This window comes from Bombus vancouverensis, chromosome 15 (assembly GCF_051014615.1).
Source record: "Bombus vancouverensis nearcticus chromosome 15, iyBomVanc1_principal, whole genome shotgun sequence".
Lineage (NCBI taxonomy): Eukaryota > Metazoa > Arthropoda > Insecta > Hymenoptera > Apidae > Bombus > Bombus vancouverensis.
Window position 1 is genome coordinate 6,129,098 of NC_134925.1, and position 21,387 is coordinate 6,150,484.

General features: G+C 38.0%; 1 protein-coding gene across 2 annotated transcripts in view; it reads right to left on the minus strand.

Moving 5' to 3' along the window:
* The window catches only part of neur (E3 ubiquitin-protein ligase neur), a 114,169-nt gene that overhangs the window by 58,510 nt on the left and 34,272 nt on the right, over positions 1 to 21,387 (minus strand). Inside the window, exon 1 of one of the 2 annotated variants that reach the window (XM_033334925.2) lies at positions 54 to 885. The exons of the other annotated variant lie outside the window; for it this stretch is intronic. Within the exon in view, the coding sequence (XP_033190816.1) occupies positions 54 to 348 (295 nt within the window). The 5' untranslated portion in view covers positions 349 to 885. Of the gene's footprint in view, positions 1 to 53; positions 886 to 21,387 lie in introns of those variants that run through there. 2 annotated transcript variants of the gene reach the window in all.

The window sequence follows — 21,387 nt, forward strand, 5'->3', positions numbered from 1 at the left end:
AATAAATAAATAAATAACGTGTGGAATAAAGGAAAAGTGAGGGTGTGGCTCACCTAGGCCCATTTTGCGTTTCAGTTTCTTCAACACCTTCATCTTGCTGCGCAGCGGTGCCAGTATGTTGCAGTCCCCGTTGTTGTTCTGCGGCTGCAGCTCGGCGGAGGGTTGCTTCCCGGCGGGGTGGTGGTGATGATGGTGCTGGTGGTGCGCGTGGTGCGTCTCGTGATGATGGTGGTGATGGCGGTGGTGGTGATGCTGCTGCTGTTGCACGCTCGCGCCGGGACTGGCGAGGTGGCTGCAGCAGTGACAGGGGTGGCTCTTGCTGCCCTTGACCGCGCACGACGCCCCCATAAATGTAGCCGTGGTGCTCTCGAGGTGACGAGAGCAACCGTGAGATCCCGGGGGTAGGGAGCGCCGATAGAGATGACGAAGACGATGACGACGACGATGACGACGACGATGACGACGACGATGACGACGACGATGACGAGATCAAGGTGGATGGAATCGCGCGGGGGCCGAACGAACACCGGCTGATTCTCACTGATCGCACATAGAGCACACTGTGATTATGGTCGCGGACTCTGTCCAACTAATAGAACAGTATGACCGTGTAAACAGTATATACGTATAAGGAAGATGAATATACGTAGAGATCGGTATATACGAATATTAGAAGAACGATAAGAGACTTGAATTTCTCTCGACACGCACTGAGTACATGTATGTACATATATGTATGTAAATATACGCGTGACGCGACGAGAAAGAAGAAAGAGAGAGAGAGGCGAATGTTTTCGTGTCAAAGGTTGAAGGATTCGACAACCGCGTGACACGAAGACGAGAAACGCAAGCAAAACGCGAATTATCAAACACTTGCGTGCCCCTCGAGCGGCCAGGGACGACTGACTGCTCGTCGACCGAGCGCCAGAGTATCGCCGAGCCGCGCGCGAGCCACCGACCAATCGCAGTCGCGTTATCCCCACCGTGCTAACGTCGACAGCGTCTACGTTTGGTGGGGAGAGTGGCACCTGGTGGACAGCTGCCCCTTACCTGGCCACGACACACCGGGCCACCCCGTGCGCCAACGCGGGGAAGCAGGGGTGGACTACTCGCTCGCTGCCTTTTCGATCCGAGAGGCGCGGGGTTGGAAATTCGAACTGGTCGCCGACTGCACGAGCATTGATCCTGCTAGACGCGATTACTTTTTTCCTCTCTGTGGCTGTGTGTGCTTCTACCCCGCACGGACAGACCGAGAGGAAGAGCATTTTCGAGCCGGACACCCGACCATCGCTTTCGGCTCAGACGGGCCGACACCGCTCCGGTATGGATTTTTTTCGCGAGTCGATGACTCGCGCGAGTTGGTACTCGCGCTGTCTGCGAGACGTCTCCCGGAAATTTGAAAATGGAAATTACGCGCGTATCTGGACCTTAGCCAGAGTCAGTGTGTATTAAATCTTACTTGTATGTATTACGTATGTATCATTGAACGTATTAAGTCACGCTTTCCACAGTTCAAGTGAGAGCAAATCAAAGCTGCAAAAAAGAAGTTATGTTACAATATCGACAAGATATGGATTTGATATCATTTCTATTCGATATTACGTTGAAAACTGGGTGATTTAGAACGAGGAAAAATCTACCATTAGAAAGAATGAAAGATATGACACGGGAAACACGTAAAATGTTATTCTTTTTTAAACAAAGTGGATATACCCTGGCTGTGACTTCCGGACATTAAATTTGGCGTGTTAAAAAGATCCTATTGATCTTCGGTCATTTTTGTCAATGATTATTACTTCTTTACGCTCGATGACTTTTTAATGAAAATATGTATCGTAATCTCTAAAATAAAATCGTTCCTTCATTTTATTATCGTAGCTATTTATCGATAACGCGCGTAAAACTTTGCTATATGTTAACTTTAAAAATAGATGTTTTTGTATTAATAAATATTTTTACCAGGTTACTCTCTACATTTTATGCACCAAAATATAGTATCTAACGACTGAACTTGTAGAACCATTAATTAATAATGAGCTACTTGAAACGACCACGCGACAACACCCACTCAGTAGATCTGCTATATTTCTACGCTAGCGATCAATGTTCAGCTGTGCCATCATTAGCACAGGCTTCCACCATTAACTAATATCTGATTTAATTTCTAAAACGTCGATGTTCCATCTTAAAATACGCATCAGCCGATGAATACTTCTATAATTTATAAATAACACTAGCGAATTAAATAATCGATCATTAAATAAACATTCCATCGTCGAAAAGAAAAATGGAATATACAAATTTCGTAATAAGGTCGCTTCTCTTAAACTTCCCAGTAACATCCGCTGGCTTTATAAATGCGATCGCATTAATAAAGTAGAACGAGACTTCCCGACGACGCAGCTAGTGCCAGATTCACGATTTTGCGTTAAGAATGATTCATAAGGGGCCGTAGATCGCAGATTTCCCAGCGACTCGCGGCCGTTGAATGAGTTCGATACAATTATTCGATTTAGTTATTCACGTTTCGACCATCCATCGCGAGCTCTGGAAGAGAAAATTGGAGCACGGTGATGCTGTGATACGTGAAACTTATGATCCGCCCCAGTGATACGGAAATATGTAAATAGAGTTGTAGGAGCATCATGGGTGAAGCATGGTCGGTATTCTGCGTTGAAAACGGTCCAAATGGCAGCGTTTGCGATCATGAATAATGCAGCTCGTACAGGAAGAGTGTGCACCGAGATATCGTAAGTAGAATTTAGAGTCCCTCGGAAAAACAGGACGCGAGTTCCACCGAGTGCAGCCGTATACGTGTTCGCCAAATTGTTCCTGATTAAACTCGTGGCCAAATAATGAGATCAATGCTTTTTATTATTCCTCTCTTAACGAGGAAATTAATTTATTTTCTTCTCTGCTTACGTAAAACTTTTTGCCATATGTGTTTTGTCGATGATCGATTTTTATCGTGGCCTGATGATTGAAGAGTTGAAGAGGGTTAATTATGTAAGGTTTCTTATTAAGATTAAGAAACGAGCTTTTCCGTTTTTGGCGCCTGTATCTTTTACTATTTAAATTCCACCATTCTGGGCGTAATTTTTTTTTTAATTATTCCTCGGTTTATTCTTCGTTCCTTCTTAATTAAAGTTTCTTTACTAACAAAAATTTATATCCCCGATTGAACTAATTGTTATTTAAATACAGGATACTTCTAGTATTCTGTAGAGAAGAACTTGTAAGTACTGGAATAAATATAGAAATTTATAAGAATAAAATATTGCGATTTTCTATCGTTTTCGAAGGCTTAACTTGTTATTTAAAGAACAATAACGCTATTCAAACGTAACATTTCTTTAGAAATGGGAGGAGATAGCGACCTTTGGTATCTCTTCTTATAATTAAATTAACACGATTCGCACTTGTCTCGAATCGGCGAGGCAATGAGCACACGAGCTGTTCGCCGTGACGGTCGAGGCTTGTTTTGGTTTGCCATTTCGAGTTACAGGATCAAAGTACAGACAACGGTAGAAATATCGTGTTTCCATGGGATTCGAGATCCATTTCTGGTCCCATGACAGAGTAATGATGATGACGTTAAGAAACACAAAAAATTGACCGACAAACGAGCAAAACTTTCACCTGCACCGATAATTCCAAAGATAATTATCAGTGTATTTTATTCAACTTTTATTTTGTAAAACTTATCGTACGAAAGACGAAGGAAACAAATACAAAAGTAGTGTCTTGCGTCTTTCGTACCATAAGTTTTACAAAATAAAAGTTAAATTATCTATCACACTAATCGCTTTTCGACGTAAGAAGGTTAACGATTCCATGTAGAGAATCTTTAGTTGCATCGACTAATGTACTAAAAAATATATGATTCGACAAAAAAAAAAAAAAAAAAAATTGACCTTCACATGCTCCTTGCGCAACCATTTACAAAAAAGCTAATAACATTAGAACACGTCGCCCTTAAAGCCATTCAACTTTTGCCCGACACATTTTTCGACATAATTAATAGCGTCGAAAATATTCCAGTTCAAGCCCTTAGATGACTCAATTTCGTATTTCAATTTCATCCTATTAAACTAAATTACGAGCACAATATATAGACATTTTCTCTGCCCTTCTGTCGTACCATTAACGTTCCACATAAATTGCATATACGTAGATATGTATCGAGTTCTCAGCTGATCTCAATGGACACGAAATCACAAGAAGCTTATACAGGTACCCTTATAACGGAGTTACCTTTCGTAAGAATTTCAAAAAATGTAAATCATCCAATTTTGATGCAAGCCTTGGTTGTCGTCCGGATGACGTCGATGCGGGCTGTACACCGATCATAACGAAAATATCTGTGCCTTGATTTACTATATTCAGAAAGCATCTTGTACCATGTACAAGTATTCGAATATTTCCATGAGCTTGTGCAGTATCAAGTTCCATATCGATAACCGTCGCTGTCGTTCGTGCATGTCACCCTTGAGCCACGTTTCTTCGCCTTTGGCGCGTGCGGAGCGCAACGACGAAGGTGTGACATCAATCACATCTCAACCTACATCAGTGATAATACATCGACGGTCGACTTTCGAACACTTTTGGACACATCACCACCTTATCATCATAGCATACACCAAGACTGTGACGCACCTTAGTCCACATCAGAGATAGGATATGGACCCCCGACCTTTGGACACTTTTGGATACATCACCACCTTATCATCATAGCATACACCAAGGCTGTGATGCACCAAAGTCCACATCAGAGATAGGATATGGACCCCCGACCTTCGGACACTTTTCTACATCATAACCTACACCTAGCCCCTCAACATCCTAAAACCAAAACGTATATAAACCGAGACTTCACCCAGCTCGGGCAATTCTTGTTCCTCTTCTAGTTGCTGTACTCATACAACCCCTATTCTCCGGTTCGGTATTATTTTGTAAATGTTAACATTTATAATAAAGTTTTATAAAGGAAAATAAGTAGTTGAGTTACGACTCAGCCTTCTTACTACCACTCAAGTACCAACTTTACGTGACAAAGGCGCCGACGTATCGATTTTCGAGTAGACAATTGCTGATCGATCCTCGCTCTCCTGCGATCTGCTACATTGTCTGTTCAATCTAATTTCCGTGCCCTTAACGTCGTTTCCCGTTAGCTCGAAAAGCTGTGAGCTCCAAGATGGCGTACCGATGTAGCCACTCAGTGGCTCGTAAATTGAGTTTCCTGCTGCTGGAAGGATGCAGAGCCTCGCAGGACTGCAATGCGGTTTCCTGCGTGCAGCCTGCACGATAACTTTCTCCATACCGCACCATTTTATTTACCCTGTGTGCCGCTGACGTAATTTCGTCCTCGTTTACTGCATCCCCCGTTGATTTCCGTGGCGCATTTTGCTTGTCTTTTTAAGTTTCTGATTTATCGGCAAATTGAATTACAATACCAGTGCCATAACCAGACGATAAAAATAACGCGAGCGAGAGCTTCGATCGGGAAATCTATTTCTTAGAAGTTCTTCGACCAATGCGAATTTCCACAAAAACGAGTCTTTCTAAAAGTTTCATTTAACGTATTTTCGGTTAACCAACGTCGAAACCTAAAATATGGACTGGCTACCATTCGTTAATTACAGGTGTCGCTTGTTAATATATTGCTAATCCATGTGAACGTCGCGTAAATACGTAACTACACGATTTTACGACGATCACTGGTACACGCCAGTACAATTTATTTACACGGCTAGTGTTCACAGCAACAGGTTAAACGAAAAATTCAAAGGGGGAACGTTTTACGAGGTCGTGGAGGGCAGCGTTTATCGACGAAGGCATTTTTAGAATCTCATTAGCGAGGGATGGCAGATCAGCCCCTTCTCGCTACGACTATCAACGCGCGACAACCATTTTCACCCTATTCGATTTCATGTCAGCTTTGGAAGATGTCTACTGATCCTTAAACCCTACCCGCATCCCTTCCAGCCTCAAGGATGGTGAAAAAGTAAAAGTAGGTTAAGCGGGCAAGATCGAATATTTATATTCCATTATGCACTCGACCGTGACTCATTATAAAAGTATACAATTAATATCCAATTTTTAACAAACGGATTTCTTCCACAAATTCATCCGCCGCAACAAGATGGAAGAAATAATATTAAAGGAGAAAATAAATTTGACGGAACCGCGTTTCTGACGAACACCGTTCACACTTACAATATTTCACTGTACAATTAATAATATTTGTTCGATCATGTTTGAGAATCCAGTTTATAGAAGCATAAAGAAAAGGGAACAAGAAATATTCCCTTTTTTCATAAATGGAATAACGAAAATGTAAATGTAAATTGAACAATAATTTTTTTTTTTTTTAATAGTAAATAGACATCGTTGGTTACGTAATCGAGTGTTCATTGCAAAACAACGGCGAAACAGAAGCAAAAGGAATAGGAAGCGGGTCAGAGTCAGGTTCTCGGAGAATGGGAAATATGCTCACGGCAGCGTAGCTGCGGCTTCCTTTCGCACATCCTTTTCATCCGGACCGGTGCTCCTCTTGCGTAACGATCGTACGCCAACTAACGGAAACCGTTTGTCCGGTCCACGTCGAACTTACTTTCGATCGTTTGATCGCCGTCCAGCGGGATCGACTTCCTGTCCTGAACGCTCTGATTCTTCGCACTCCTACACCAACACTTGCACCATCTATTCTCCTTATTTTTAACAGGCGAAGGAACGAGTTCTTTCCGTTCTACAACTTCCATCTTGCACAAAAATTGGAAACAATCCATTTCTTAATATATATTCACTTGGTTCGCGAACATTTTCCATCATTTCCTCGTGGTCGAAAATACAAGTGAAAATGAATGGAATTTTTACTTTCATTCGACAGCCCGGATATTATAATTGCTACGGATTATGTTCTAACACCGATTGCTTACTACTATTATTTATTATGTACACGATACGACGATAGAAGCATATCGTTTGTGGTTCTGTGAAACTTGAACAATGACTTCGAGCTTTGATAAACAATTTTCGAAACTTTGCTGATTTTATTTCCTCGTCGCGAACCTTTTTTCATGTTTAAAAATATTAACATCGTCGAGAATAGATATCGGGATTAATTTAGAAATAACAAAAAGAAGCACATGGTAAATACATCACAATAATCGTTAAATTGATAGATCATCCATTTAACACCGAAACAAGATGAAGATAAATCTATACGATTACTATACTTATATTTAAATCCTTATACATAAATAATAACTTTCACTCAATTCTGAACACTAAATAATAAAGCATCCTACGAATCGCAAAATATCTTCGACCCTAAAGACCTCACTAATAAGACTCTCACTTTCCAATGTACTTTAAATTATACTGCACACTTATCAAATGAATCTAATTGAAATAGTAGTGGGATAAAAAGATATTTTACAGCCTGAGTTATAAAATATGTTGGCGTGAGTCAATTAAAACCCTTATATCCTCTCGATGAGTAAAGTTGTTGCCTACTTGAAACTCGTCGCAACGATAGGGTCGTTAATCGCCAGAGTCTAATTATTAATTAGAATACCGTGGCTGCTTACGAGGTAATATCTGCGCGAAGAAATTACGGAATAATTACATAAAATCGCAGTATAGTGGCTGGTAATTCGTTCGAACCAGCTGTTTTCCCGAGGCCGGCCATTATTGTATTTCCAGCATACGCGTGCACGCACATACGAAACGAAGCATTGTTTTATGCACGTGAATGCACGAGCGCACGCGTGCCTATTAACCCACGCGTGTAACTGTATGCGATCCAACAGTAATTCACTCATGAATTTTCATCTTTCGTTCTCTTCCTCTTTCTTTTCTTTCTTTTTTTTTTCTTTTTTACTAGAAAGCTTGAATAAGCAAAACACGATGATGTGCGGAGATTGGGATGTAAATCAAACTATAAATAGACAATTTAGGCTTAAACATAGTTCGAAACTAAAGATTAAACATCTTCATTTTAAAAGATTGTTACAGTTATTAGGCATATTGTAATTATTCGCAAATTTTTGCTTACATATCTTATTTATTTATTTATTCGTCTATAAGATTATTTTAATGCAGTTTCGTTAACAATAAAGTCATTAGTGATTACCTAAGGTACATAAATTGTGTGCAAAACTGAATGATAGTTAAATAGAAGGAGTAGGTTTAAGATGCTCCAACGCGTTACGAAAGCTTCCAGAATTATCCAAGTTAGACTATACGTCGACTTTAATATATTTGCATAATAATTTCTCCTTCCAAATTGCATATTTTTTATAAAGCTTCGTGCCACACTAGATTTTTCTGAAAGACTGTTTTCTCCGTTCCTGATATCCTACCATTTCTTAATTTCGTCTTTTTAATAGAAATGTCGAGTTTCTAGTTTCTTATACACTATGAATTCTAATTTTGATTTTATTTGCATAACTCATTTTCATCACTATGCTTTATTCGATTACGAGACGGACGAAAATTCAGAGAGGCAACTGGTTGGCTAAGGAGAGGCCTACGATTTCCTAGTTTACGTGGGAAAAGCTGTCAAGTAACACTTAAAGGAACGTCTATGGATAAGTGAACGTTGATTGCGAAAGGGTCGTTCGTTCTTTTTTTGTTTTTGCTTCGATAGGGAACTACCGTTTGAATTATGCTTGCCATTGTTCCTCCGTATGTCGGTGGGCACGGTTGTGCGTGAAACGCACAGGATGCATCTAAAGATGCACGACATCCTGCATCGTGAATTTAAATGAAAACGAAACCAAAATCCAACAACTCGCAATGTCTCGGGTCCATGCGACCGCCGCTCTTCGAAATTTTACCATCATAATAATTTTTCATTGATCGTTGAAATACGTTTACCAACCAAAAATTTCCAATTACTCTCTAAATTGTTATCTTATCGTTAATTTCAAGTTAACGCTACGCAGATATTAATAGTAGTTTCATCTCGTTTCATAAATATTCGACGCGTTTCTCTGCTGTTTAAATCGTAGAATTTTAGAACGTGCAGTAATTCCAGACTTTTGTCTGTTAATGTATTTCACATTAATGAAGCTTCGTTTCGTAAATTTAATTTGGCAAAGTTCATCGAAGGAGCTGTTCAAATAAAAACTATTTATGAATACGCAGGAGTTTAAACGAGTATCAATTGTTATAGGTAGAAGCTTGTATAACTGTTTTACTGTATGAATAGTCGGGCGAATGAAATTTATTCGTTGTTCGCAAGGAAGCTGTTATTCCATTAAAATATACATTATTCAAGTGGCAACGTTATCTTTGCTTCCCGATTCGATATCTTCTCGATGAAACCGTTTCGTGCTATTGAATTCAATCGCGCGAACAGATTTCAATAAAAGAGTATTCTTTGCAAATATTTATTGTACATAGATAAGAAAAAGAAAAGAAAAAAAAAAAAGAATTCTCGAAGCAATTAAATCTCTACATTTAGAACTCAAATGCTACATCCTCCTATTCTCTATACATCACGAAATTTTCAAATTAAAATAAATTCTTGGCCCAGATTTTTCTCCAAAAAGCTCTTCTTCGCGTCTCTCCTTTCGAACAATTCAAATGGTAGGAATTTTTCTATTCAATTCGTGAATTGTCTGCTACCCGGGAACGATTCGAGGGAACAGAAGTTTCCATTATCTTTTCCAACGTTTAATCGTCGCGGTACGATAAAACGCTTCGCGAGTAAACGCCGCGGCTCGAGCAGACGCGCTACTCGCGCGCGAGTAAACAACCGAGCCGTGTCTCCGTTTCCTCGAGGACCGGAGCCCATTGATTTACGAGACCAATGCTCGTTGAAAAACTCCGAAATTACAGACAACGAGCCACCTTGCTTCGTTTAAGCGCCTCTTTTCGCCCATCCTACCAGCTTCCTTCCGATTCTGAACGGTGGAATCGAGGCTAAATGGATAGTTATACATTTGCGCACGTAAAATTTGCTTAAAGTGGATGTTAAGAAGCATTTCGGATTTCACCAGCCATTTGCATAATTTCTGCGATGGTTTAAATAGGTTAAATGGTTAAATATTTGCTTAACACATTCGCTGCTGGAATTCAAACATATTTAGGTGGTCGAGTAATTCTGTTAAAAATACAGCTGACAAAATTATTATCGCATTTTTATATTTGTTGTGTTTTGGTCAAATTATTCGCTGAAACTTTTTAAACAGCTAACTGTTGTTGAATATTTAAATGTTTCATTTTTTCGCTGCTGATAACGCGCAAGATGCGCCCGTACAATTATGCGGAAAATGCAGTGGTCGCAATTATTCCATCTTTATTTTTGTGCATATTCGTAAAATGATATGTAGAAACTTTTTAAATAGACAGCTGTTGCTTATATATTTAGATGTTTAACACTTTCGCTACTGTTGACGCACACGGTGCGTCCATGCAATTATTTATCTAGGAAATGCAGCTAACGCAACCGTTGCATTTTTATTTTTGTGTATTTCGATAAAATAGTCCGTACAAAGTCTTCAAACTGGTAACTGTTCTTAAACATTTGTTTAATGCGTCAATATGATACGACGAAGTTATCTACATAACGTGGCTGACGCGAATGTTTCTATTCTTGTCGCGTCTCGAGAAAATTATTTACAGAAAGTTAAAGAAAGTAATCAACAGTACGTTGGAAAAGTCACTTTTGATGAACCAAGTTTCTAAGACGAATGTTTTAAGTTCATGTTAATCGTCCATGCCTGAATCTATTAATAATAAAAAGATCATTTAAACATAATCTCAAGACTCTCAAGGAAAAATAATTTTGTCTCGATCGTACAACGATCTAAAAATTTATCTAACGTAATAAAAAAAGCACTTTATATTTCACCGTTAGATTTCCTTCGTTACCATTGTGCAACTTCTGATTACCCCACACTGCTCCATATTACGCGTGCACTGTGCTCCAAATTCTCAAGCGTAATTGCGTGGAAATGTCTTCAAGAATCATATCTAACTAGAATCATATCAAAAGTATCTGCTCTTGTGTTGCGCATATTTAATTAGTGCAGCGTTTTTCAAACGACCAGGCCAATTTTACGCGATTCCAGAGTATACTCTGTCTGTTTCAACGCTAATCGTCAATGTAAACCAGTCTCTCGTGTCTATTTTTTCAAAAGATTGATATAACTCGAAGAGATAGAGATAGGAGATAGGTTTGTTGATTTAGACGAAGATGATTTCGTAGCAAACGTTTCGTTAAAGTCTTTGCTGACAAATGCTTTTGTAAGATAAAGAAAGGTTCACAGGGGTTTGGTTTAAACAATTCTGATTAGGAGAAAACGTATTGTTCTAGAGCTCATTGTACGATTGTGAGCAACATGAACCATGACCAGCCACGTATTTGGTTTAGCTGTTAAAATAATAAGATACTACGTGAGAGGTTTTACTATCAGTCTGGGAAATATAAAAGAAATATCATTTGGAAAATATATCGGCTCATATATTGAACCTGATACTAACAGAAGATATTAATATTTCGAAAGATCAAAGGAACAGAGAAATTCATACATAGATACGAGTATGATAATCGAAAAATATTTTCCCAATCGAACATTCATTTTGCTAGGCGAAATATCAAACTGTACTTGTAAATGAAATCACGTTGAAACTAATACGTAATAAACTCGACTTTCGATGTATAACAAATCCTCTATATTTAGCCAAATAACAAAATTAAAACTTTACTAACAATGCTAAAAATTCGTCTATCGAAATATTATAATAAATAGCCAAAACTATTCCTAACAAATAGACCACCCATTTTTATGCGTTTATGGGAAACTCGAAGGTGCGAAGACGCGCACAATTAGCGTACGCTGATAACATGCAAAAAAATATATAAAATATCCAAAGTAGAGTATTCATTTCCATTTGCCTAGTTACATTCGCAAGAACATAAAAATTCGTAAAAATCCACAGTAATAAATAAGCAATCTTCTTACGAAAATAAAATAACACTTAAATAATAATAATAATAAAATAAATAAAATTACGAGGTAGACATATACCTGAATTACAACCGAACACACACACACACACCATCGAATTCGTCGTGGTAAAGCGAAATTTCGAAATGAAATTTGCTTGACGATCGATAAAAATCGTATGGAGTTGGCCAAGGTGCACGGATTCAAGGATTCAGCATCTGTCTCGCGCCAAGTCTCGACCTCGCCACCGTGCCCCCGTGGATAAGGAGTGTGCAGATGCGTTTCCTATGGGGTAACCCCGTCGGCGGACGGGGATGCATGCATATAGCATAATGTGAAATAGCGGAAGCGAGCGGCGAATGGCAGGAAGTCGGAGAGACTGGCGCGTGCGCACCCCCCATGAAAATATAGAAGACGCAGGCATTTTAGAAGTGTATTGTCGTCTCGGATTACTATGGCCCCTAAGAAGGGATGGAAGGGATCCCCGAACGGTTGTCAACCTCCTACTTCATGGTTTTACTCGTTCACTTTATCAGATTATATATGTATATATATATGGAATGTTAAGGGTAGATGTAGATAGTTGTACGTATAGCTAACAGAGTTTAGGTTAATTACGAGTCGATTATTATTATGGTCATATAATGTACGTGTTCTCGTTTATGAGCAAGTTTATGTCTATCCGATTGTTTCGAAATTTTCTCTTGTGTGTAACTGGAAATTAACGCGAAGCTCGAAGGTAGGCGAAAACGGAGAAAAAGTAAAGAAAAATTTCGAGGGTAAACCAGAGTCGAGCGTGTCAATTACCCGTGAAATTTATTTCATCGGTGGGCAAAAATTCTTGTAATCTCGTGTAAATTTACATTTTAGGGAAATTGCCATAACTGAGAATCTATTAAATATTTTTCTATGAAATTTCCAAATCTTTTCACTCGCTTAAAATTTAAACGAAATCTCTCACGCCCCGAATACCTGGATTAATATTTCTATTAAAAAATTACACCTATCAAAGCACGTAGTTGTACCTACACGGTACAAACTTTCATCAAAGAAATATCTAATAAACATTCACGGTAAAAAAAATCTCTTAATAAAGAACAGACAATATACTCTTCGCTAACAAAATTCCCACAAAAAAGAAGGTAGATAGAGCAGTCCTCTAATAAACAAGATTCTATCCAATAAAAAGGAAACGAAATTCTCTGATAAAAGAAATTCGTAATCAAAACTAAAACTTCCTTCCAACACTCTGCCATTAATTTTTCACGAACTTACAGAAATTCCAAATTTTCCCAATCATCTTCGCGCCCCTTAATACGCAATTTCTTAACAGATTTTCGACTTTCATTAATAAACAAATAAAATTGCTCGTGAATTCTCGTACTAAGTCCTTGTACAGTTTTGTACGATTGCGGGATGAGAACTGCAGTTTTATAGAACACCCCTTGCAATCCATTGGAAGCCTGCCGCCCCTTCTTCCGCGGAGAGCAGCGCGAACATCTGACAGAGGCATTGACCGAATATACAATCTTTTACTGGGCTTCTTATTTCGGGAAGACAGACGGGCTGCCAGACGAGAAAGGGCCCGAAATTCGCCCTTTCTGCCGGACAGGCAATTAGGAGACCCTCGAAGAAACGGCGCGGCTGCACGGTACTTTCCATTCATGGAATGAAAGATAGTAGACGTAGAAACGTGGTGGTTCGTGCGATTTCGACGGATAAGAGTGACGATATTAAACGAAAATAAGGATGATATATACTTTGAAAGTGGAAATTGATAGGCCGTGAATATTTACGCAAATTCGTGTCTTTATAAATTGAAGAAATGGAATCCATGTGAACATTTGCTTCTTTCTACGTATGCCGTTTGAATGATTATTCGGAAAACATGATAACGTGAAAAATAAAATAAATAAATGTTATCCTCCTATTTATATTGTACAAGTAGAATTACATTCTTGAAGATATCAGCTTATTTCTGCATTTATTATATGCAATTAATCCAATGTCGTTACGACTGTACCGATATAATAAAACTATAAAAATTAAATAAAATTGAACAAAAGGCAGAAGAAATAAGTGAGTAGGAATTTGTAACAAGTATGATAGACATTCTGTGCAATTCCTTGGAGATTATGTACCGATGTACTCCTATAAAGAAACGATAGTACTAATTTATGACAAAATTACCAATTAATTATACGTCGATTCCATCTTTCGTCAAGTGTGTACCTAAAAACGTTCCAAATGTTTCCCAAAAACCAACCCACCAATCCTTCAATAATAATTCCATCGTTCCTAATAATTGTCCCCTTATCTCGAGCCACGGAATTTCCCTCAATTTACCTCACTCGTGCCATGGAATTTCCCTCAATTTACCTCACTCGTGCCACGATTTACGATCCATCCTGTACGCACACACTGCGCGGTAAAACGATTAAGTATTCGCCTAACTTCATTTCCACCTAGACCAATTCTATCATAGAAAGTTCGCGTCGCATGTACACGTTTTCGAGCCGAATTCCCGGAGCACGTCGCCTGCAGAACACGCGACATCCTGAGAAACGGACGGCAATGTGGTAACCTCGAGCAAGGAAGCGGAGATACGGTCCGCAACTCGAGAGCGGAATCGACTTGAGCCGTCGAAGTTGCAGCCGATTCACGAAGCGGTTCGAGGGATTTTGGCGTTCACGCAGGTTGTCGAGCTGTTTACCGTGAACAGGATGAAGTTTGGACTCGGACTCGTGCAATCTGTATCGCGACAAATTATCTTTATCCTGTCCCTTCCAATTTCTTCGATACGGAAACGATTCGCGAAACGGCTGGCACGCCTTTTGCGAAGTTAATCTCTTAATGAACTCGTTCGTACACTTCCGCTCGTAACTACATGGGCACATTGCTCGGATTATATCAACGATGCACGAATATTAGTAAAATATACGAATTAATAACAAGCTGATAGGATATAATATCGCCTTGAGTCTTTTTGTTATTAAATTGCATTAAAAAAGCAAGTGTCCGTATACTTCTGAGCGGCAGTGTAGATTAGAGAAATGCAAGCACGTGGAAGTGCTTGTGCTCTCAGTGTTGCATAAATGATAATAAATTGCATTTTTTAAATGCATTCAATTCCACAATTTGAAACGGAATTTTTATGTTAATTTTTGTAGCAGAGTTTAAAGACTGGGTGGAATTAATGTTTGGTTGAAGATGATTTGCAACGTATATTTTTTTAGTACTATATGAATAAAGATCACCGTATGTTCACTATTATTATTGGATAAAGACGTATTTAAATCTTCAGTTTGTATTTTCATTTATATTTCAACTTTACTTTCCTTATCGTATTTTCAATTTATTTTTTAAAGTACGTATATATATGTGTGTTTCAATAAATTCATCAACTAAATCGTCAATGCCTTGAAAATAATATGTTTGATCTTCGTATTATTTGTTACCTATTTTTCCACGCGCTCCTACTTTTATAAAAACCACATTATCATATTTAATTCGATTTGGATTAGAAAAAGAAGTTGCACGATGTGTCGTTGAAAAGAATACAGAGCGTGCTCGTGCACGTTGCGCGAAGAGAACCCTCGAAAGGTCTTAACCAGCGAAGACATGGACCTCTGAACGAAGTTGACCTCATTGTATTGTAATTATTCTATTATCATTCAATTCTCTGACGCACGAATACGCGTGAACAGTTAGGCAAGATTATTAGACGAGCGAGAGAAAAGATCGTGGAAGTAACGTATACATGTTCGAATGTCTGGTTTATGAGAAAAGTAAAATTAAACGATTTGCAACAAAGTCAGACTGGAAATAAATATTAATAATATCCCATATTATTATTTTTATATCGCATCCTTTTACAAATTTTGATTCGATGTTTTAATTTTCACTCTAATTACGATATCTCGCTTATTCTTCTAAAGAATAATATCACATCTATTAAAACGTTACCACTGAATTAAATATGCAACGCGTTAATAATTACGGAACAATTAATCACGATCAATAAATCGCTCGATAGATCGTTGATTTCTAAGCTGATATTTTAATTTAAAGATGCACAAATGCACAAAATTCACACGATGCGTACAAAATATACAAAGTATCTAAAGCACAGTATAATTGTTATAATTTTTAATAAACAAAATTCTATTAAAATTCTGTTCTATGTCTATGAAAGCACAAGTTTACATAAAAGTCTGCGGTCTAGTCACTGATAAACCTAGCCATCGCGTCTTATGCAAAACCAAACGGTTAGTTATCAACGGTTAAAACATCTAACCATTCGTTCAACGACTCGAATGATGAATGTTACGAAGGATCATGGACGAACAGCTCGCGGAGTATTTAAACAAGATCAACGACACGATCGATTTATCGCAATAGAACACCGGCACCAGAATGAACAGGGAGCAATTAAAAGCAATAGCAGCAGCTGCATACGGGCGTCATCTCGCGCGCGACCATCATTCAGCTGTTACCGTAGCGGCTCGAGACGATATCTTCTGTCTGTGCCATAGTTATCGACAATACTAATAACACCTGTCTCGCGAGAGTCAAGATCCGAATGTTCAATACAATAGAACCCGCGTAAACTCGCGTCTGGATGCGATGCGAGTCGCTTTCTTCTTTTGTCCACGGACAACCGACTCGTTTTCGTCGATTCATACTCGATAATGCGCTGCTATTACCATTCCGTGTGTGGCAATCGTTCGTTCGATGGCCGATATTCGACTGGATAAAAACATTTGAAACACATGAGATTGCTGCACCAAGAGCTACAATGCCTCGATTAATTTTTCGACAACCAAGGGCCGAACACTCAAATCCTTTTGGGTCTGTTTCAACATCAACCTAAAGCATCGAATGCGCGTACAGCTAACTCATTCGAGATTTCGCAGCTCTTGTCATCTCCTGTTTCATATATCGAGACACGTAAAGATGTATTTAACACGCTACAAGTTGCGGACGATTCAGTTTCCATTAGGACGATGTGCGCTGCAAAGAATGAAGAGATCTGCAGTTGTACTTACTTGAAATTCTTTAAAACAACGCTTTTGAAATATATTCTAAGGAATCTATTTGGAAAACTTTGAACAACACCGTGGCTACAAATTCAACGCACCCGCACTGTTGTAGCTATTTTTATTCTCGAGATACGGACTTATCCTTGTGTATACAATGATACTGAAAATCTTCTGAATTCTGGAAGCACGTATCCGAGTATCAGAAATTCGCAAAATAATATTCGCGTGTGTTCGAGGATGTAAAACACGAGTAAGAGCGAGTATGATGTTCTTGGAGCGAAAGGCGCGAAGCCAGGGTCGCTGGTTAAAGGGCAATCACAGCGTAATCGGCTTTTTGGTAGCGACAAAGACTCCCATTATCTCGTTATTCAAATAAACCGCTTGTCACCGACTGCGATTGGGCTATAGGGTGCAGCGAAAGTAGCATTCAACTTGGAGCTAAATCTGATTCTTTATGGCCTCGTAAATATAGATAAATTGTTTTGGCATTGTGTTGTGAAATGTGTAAAGTCAAATGTAGACATTAAGAACCAAAGAACTGAGAGATGTAATATAACGTAAAATCGGAAATTCGTCCAAGAAAGAGAGGCTAGGGGATTAGATAAAATAAATAAATAATAAATAAATAAATATACATAGATTGAAAATGTTCAGTCTATGTGAGTCTATGTGAAAGAAAAGAATAAAGCAAAGTAATTTGGGCCAACTGGAAATATTTGGAAAAAGTAGAAAAGTATGGTTTTATTAAAAAATACCAAGATAAATGTATTATATAAGATTAAACGTGGAACATAGGTTTTATTTAATAAGACTTTTTAACGGTTACAAGCGAGGAAATTTTAATAAAGAGACATCATGAAGATAAGGTTTCTTTAATAAAAATTGCTACTGTCATTTCGAAGCATCTATAAAAGAACAAAAAGACTGTAATAAAGATACGTTAAGAAGATAAAGTTTGTAAAATAAAAAATATTACCGTTCTTTTGAAGCACTCGTAGAAGGCAAAAAGAAAAGGACAAGATTTTAATAAAGATGCGTCACGTGGACAAGAAGTTTCTTAATGATACTAATATTATTTTGCAGTTGTTATAAAAGGGAAACGAAAGAAACAGGTTTTAATAAAGGTGTGCCATGTGAACGAAAAGTTCCTCGAATACAACGCGCCGCTATTTTGGAGCTCTTGTAAAAGCAAAAAGGAAGAAAGAAGTTTTAATAAAGAGTTTAAGTAAGGGTTAAAGAAAGTAATATAACGTGAAACCCGAAAGACTACTACTATGTAAAAAATAAATTAATCAAAAATATTATTATTTACTTCTCGTTGATGTAATCGAAAACTAAAACACTTTTCACACAATTCTTTGATTTCTATTGTCCACCCGACAAGAATAAACCCATACAATGATTCATAAATGAATAACGCAATGCAAAAAGTAGCGGTCACGTCAATTTCATATTCGAAACTTGTTTTATCTTCGCCATTTAATTTTCCATTTCCATCGATTGGTTTGGAAAGCGATCTCAAAGAAGGAGTGAAAATAAACGTTTCGATAAAAGGCGTGCAGCAGGTACCTACTGTTAGCTCGAGAGAAAATCGTTGGCCGGTTATTTTTTAATTATGTTGTAATATCGCAATGTTTATTGCTGCGCGACCGAATTTTTAGCATCTGTAACGGTTTCAACCGCATGCACCTGATCCATTGTAACCGCAAAACCACACAACATCAGTTATCTTACGTGGCGCGTGCAGCGTGCAACTCGCACGTATCTTGCGTGCAAACATTTCCTTTTACGTTTATCATTCCTTTTTCCTCTGTGGATGGTACTCCGGGTGAATTAAAAATTATTCGTTCATCGTAGATTATTATTACGTATAGGTGTGTTAAGAGGCAGTTACAAAGATAGTTTAATTCGCTTATTTAGAAAAGTCGCGTGAAGAAAAAGAAGGTTCGTTCGAATGGTTGAAACGTGTAATTTGCTAGAATTTTTCTATCGGAGGAAGATAAGATGATCTCGTAATATAAAACGAAATTAAATGCAAGCAGTTTATTATAGATAATGTAGGTACATCACTATGGCAATTTTCACACGATGCATCAAAATAATAAAAATCGTAAACTATAAAATATCGCTGTCGAAGTGACTAACAAAGTTGATAAATATTCCAATACATATAATACAAATAAATTATTCAAAGTTTCAGGCCACTATAAGTAACTATAAATCCAATATTTAATAAGCATCCAAAGATCACATTGGACAGGAAGAAAAAAAAAGAAAAAAGAAAAAGGAAGATCACAGCCGGTGCATAAAAAACCAAGTACATCAGAAACAATAACCGTACGGAGCATTAGATTAATAAGGAGGTATAATAAGTGTAATATCATTGACGAAGTGGCCTGTAATCATCGAGCTATTCAACACCGTTCACCTTACCATTTTTCTATCCCTCTCTCGTCCGATGAAAAAGAAAAGGAAACTTCGTGGATCGTTTCAGTTTCCTGAATGACCCTCCATAACGCCATGCATATACTTGCGCATTTTTTAATAATCCATAAACGGTTTATAAGCTCTCGTCTCCTCGATATTATTTATTAACACGAACGGTTGCAGCATTCACAAATTAGATTCTCTCTGCCGACTTGTTACGCGGGGCAGATGTTCGATCCATGGAAGATAGAGACTGGCTTCCATCCCCCGAAAAAAATGCTCTTAGGAGGAACAGGTGCATGTTAAAAAATCCTCTTCGAGTTTCAGAAAGGTGAACGGTTGCATCGGTAGGTTTAAAGGATGCCCTATCCTACTCGAAGAAATCGAGAAGGATTTAACGACGTTACCAAAAGGCAAGGGCTCTTCAATCGTGGCTTTTAGCCGGCGTCTAGAGAAGAACTTATGGAAGAGTTGGCATAGAGCAGTAGATTGGTGGATCATGCAAATTAGCAGACCGGACAGTATGCGAAATTTTGCATGGTGTAGAGTTCGCGAGTTTGCCAAAGTAATCGTAAAATTTTACATCTGCGGATATTACAAGTGGAAGGTGGAAATAAAAAATGAAGTTTTTTATATCTTAGAAACAGTAAGGAAGTTAAATGGATTGAAAGTAAAAATTAGCCCTTGCCCAGAGGAAGTTGCCGGATCGTTATTGCCACCAGCTTTGAATATTTTATCTTATAGTAATAAAATAAAGAATAACGATAAAGGGAAGAAATAGTATCTTCAATATAGTTTGATAAAACAATGATTGGGAATTTGAACGCGAATTTGAACGTAGAAAGTAATAAGTGCGAGATATCTGCAAGAGTCGGAGACCTGTCCCAACCTTTCCCATTCAAAGGTCAAGGATGGAAAAAGCATATTCTGTCTTTAGCTTTTTCTTTTATAAAGATATTTTCTTATTTAGACTATTTAGAAGATTAGAACGTTTGAGATATAAAATATGAGATATAAAATATTCATTGAATTTTATTTAATTTTGATGTTGTTAGGAGCATGGAAAATAGAAATTCCTTGAAAGTAATGGATTCTTAAATAGTTTCGAACGAGGAAGCGTCTTTTGTCAAAAGATAGCTGCAAAAGGCGTGATCCTAGGGGATCAGTGCTCGTTTCAAAGGGAAGAAATATAACTTCGGGAAGATCTTCTAGATGCTACAATGTGATTTCCATCTTTCGATGAAAAGTAGATCGAGTGATGAGAAATGAAAAATCTAAAATACGCATAAAAATATAAAAGTATATTTAGTTCCCAATTACGTAACATTAATGTAGTTAACCGATAATAAAAAATATCCGAGTGAGTGTTTAATTGAAATTCAACGCTAAGAAATAACCACACATCGAAGAATGGAATAGCGTTCTAACAAATTATTATTACGAAACGTCGCGTTTTTTATTTTCTATCGACTGAAATACCAAGGTTAGAGGTATTTCGATATTTTACGATAAATACTTCGGATTTCTCGAACTCGTTACAAGAAACTTTCAACTTTGCCTGGTTATTTGGCAGGGAATAAAGATTCTAAGACACGAAGAAATCTTTTAAATGTCCTGTATGCCAGCGACGTTCACGCAACACCTTTCTATATATCTTCGAGGAACACCTGAATTTCGATCTATTCTCGACTTTAAATCATCGAACAGGTAAGAAATCGTGGAAGGTACCATAGAAGTTAGAAATCAAGCCGAGGGACGTGAAATAGATCCAGCTGAGCCTTTCGTAGATTCCTTCTAAAACCTCAGGGGTTCCCTTTAAAGTCACGAAACGTTGAATCCAGTTTTTACGTAAAATAGTATAATTTTAACATATTGTAACCTATGTAATCAAATCCAATTTCTATTAACTACTAATACTACTACTACCATTGCAGTACAGTTTTAATGTTTCAATA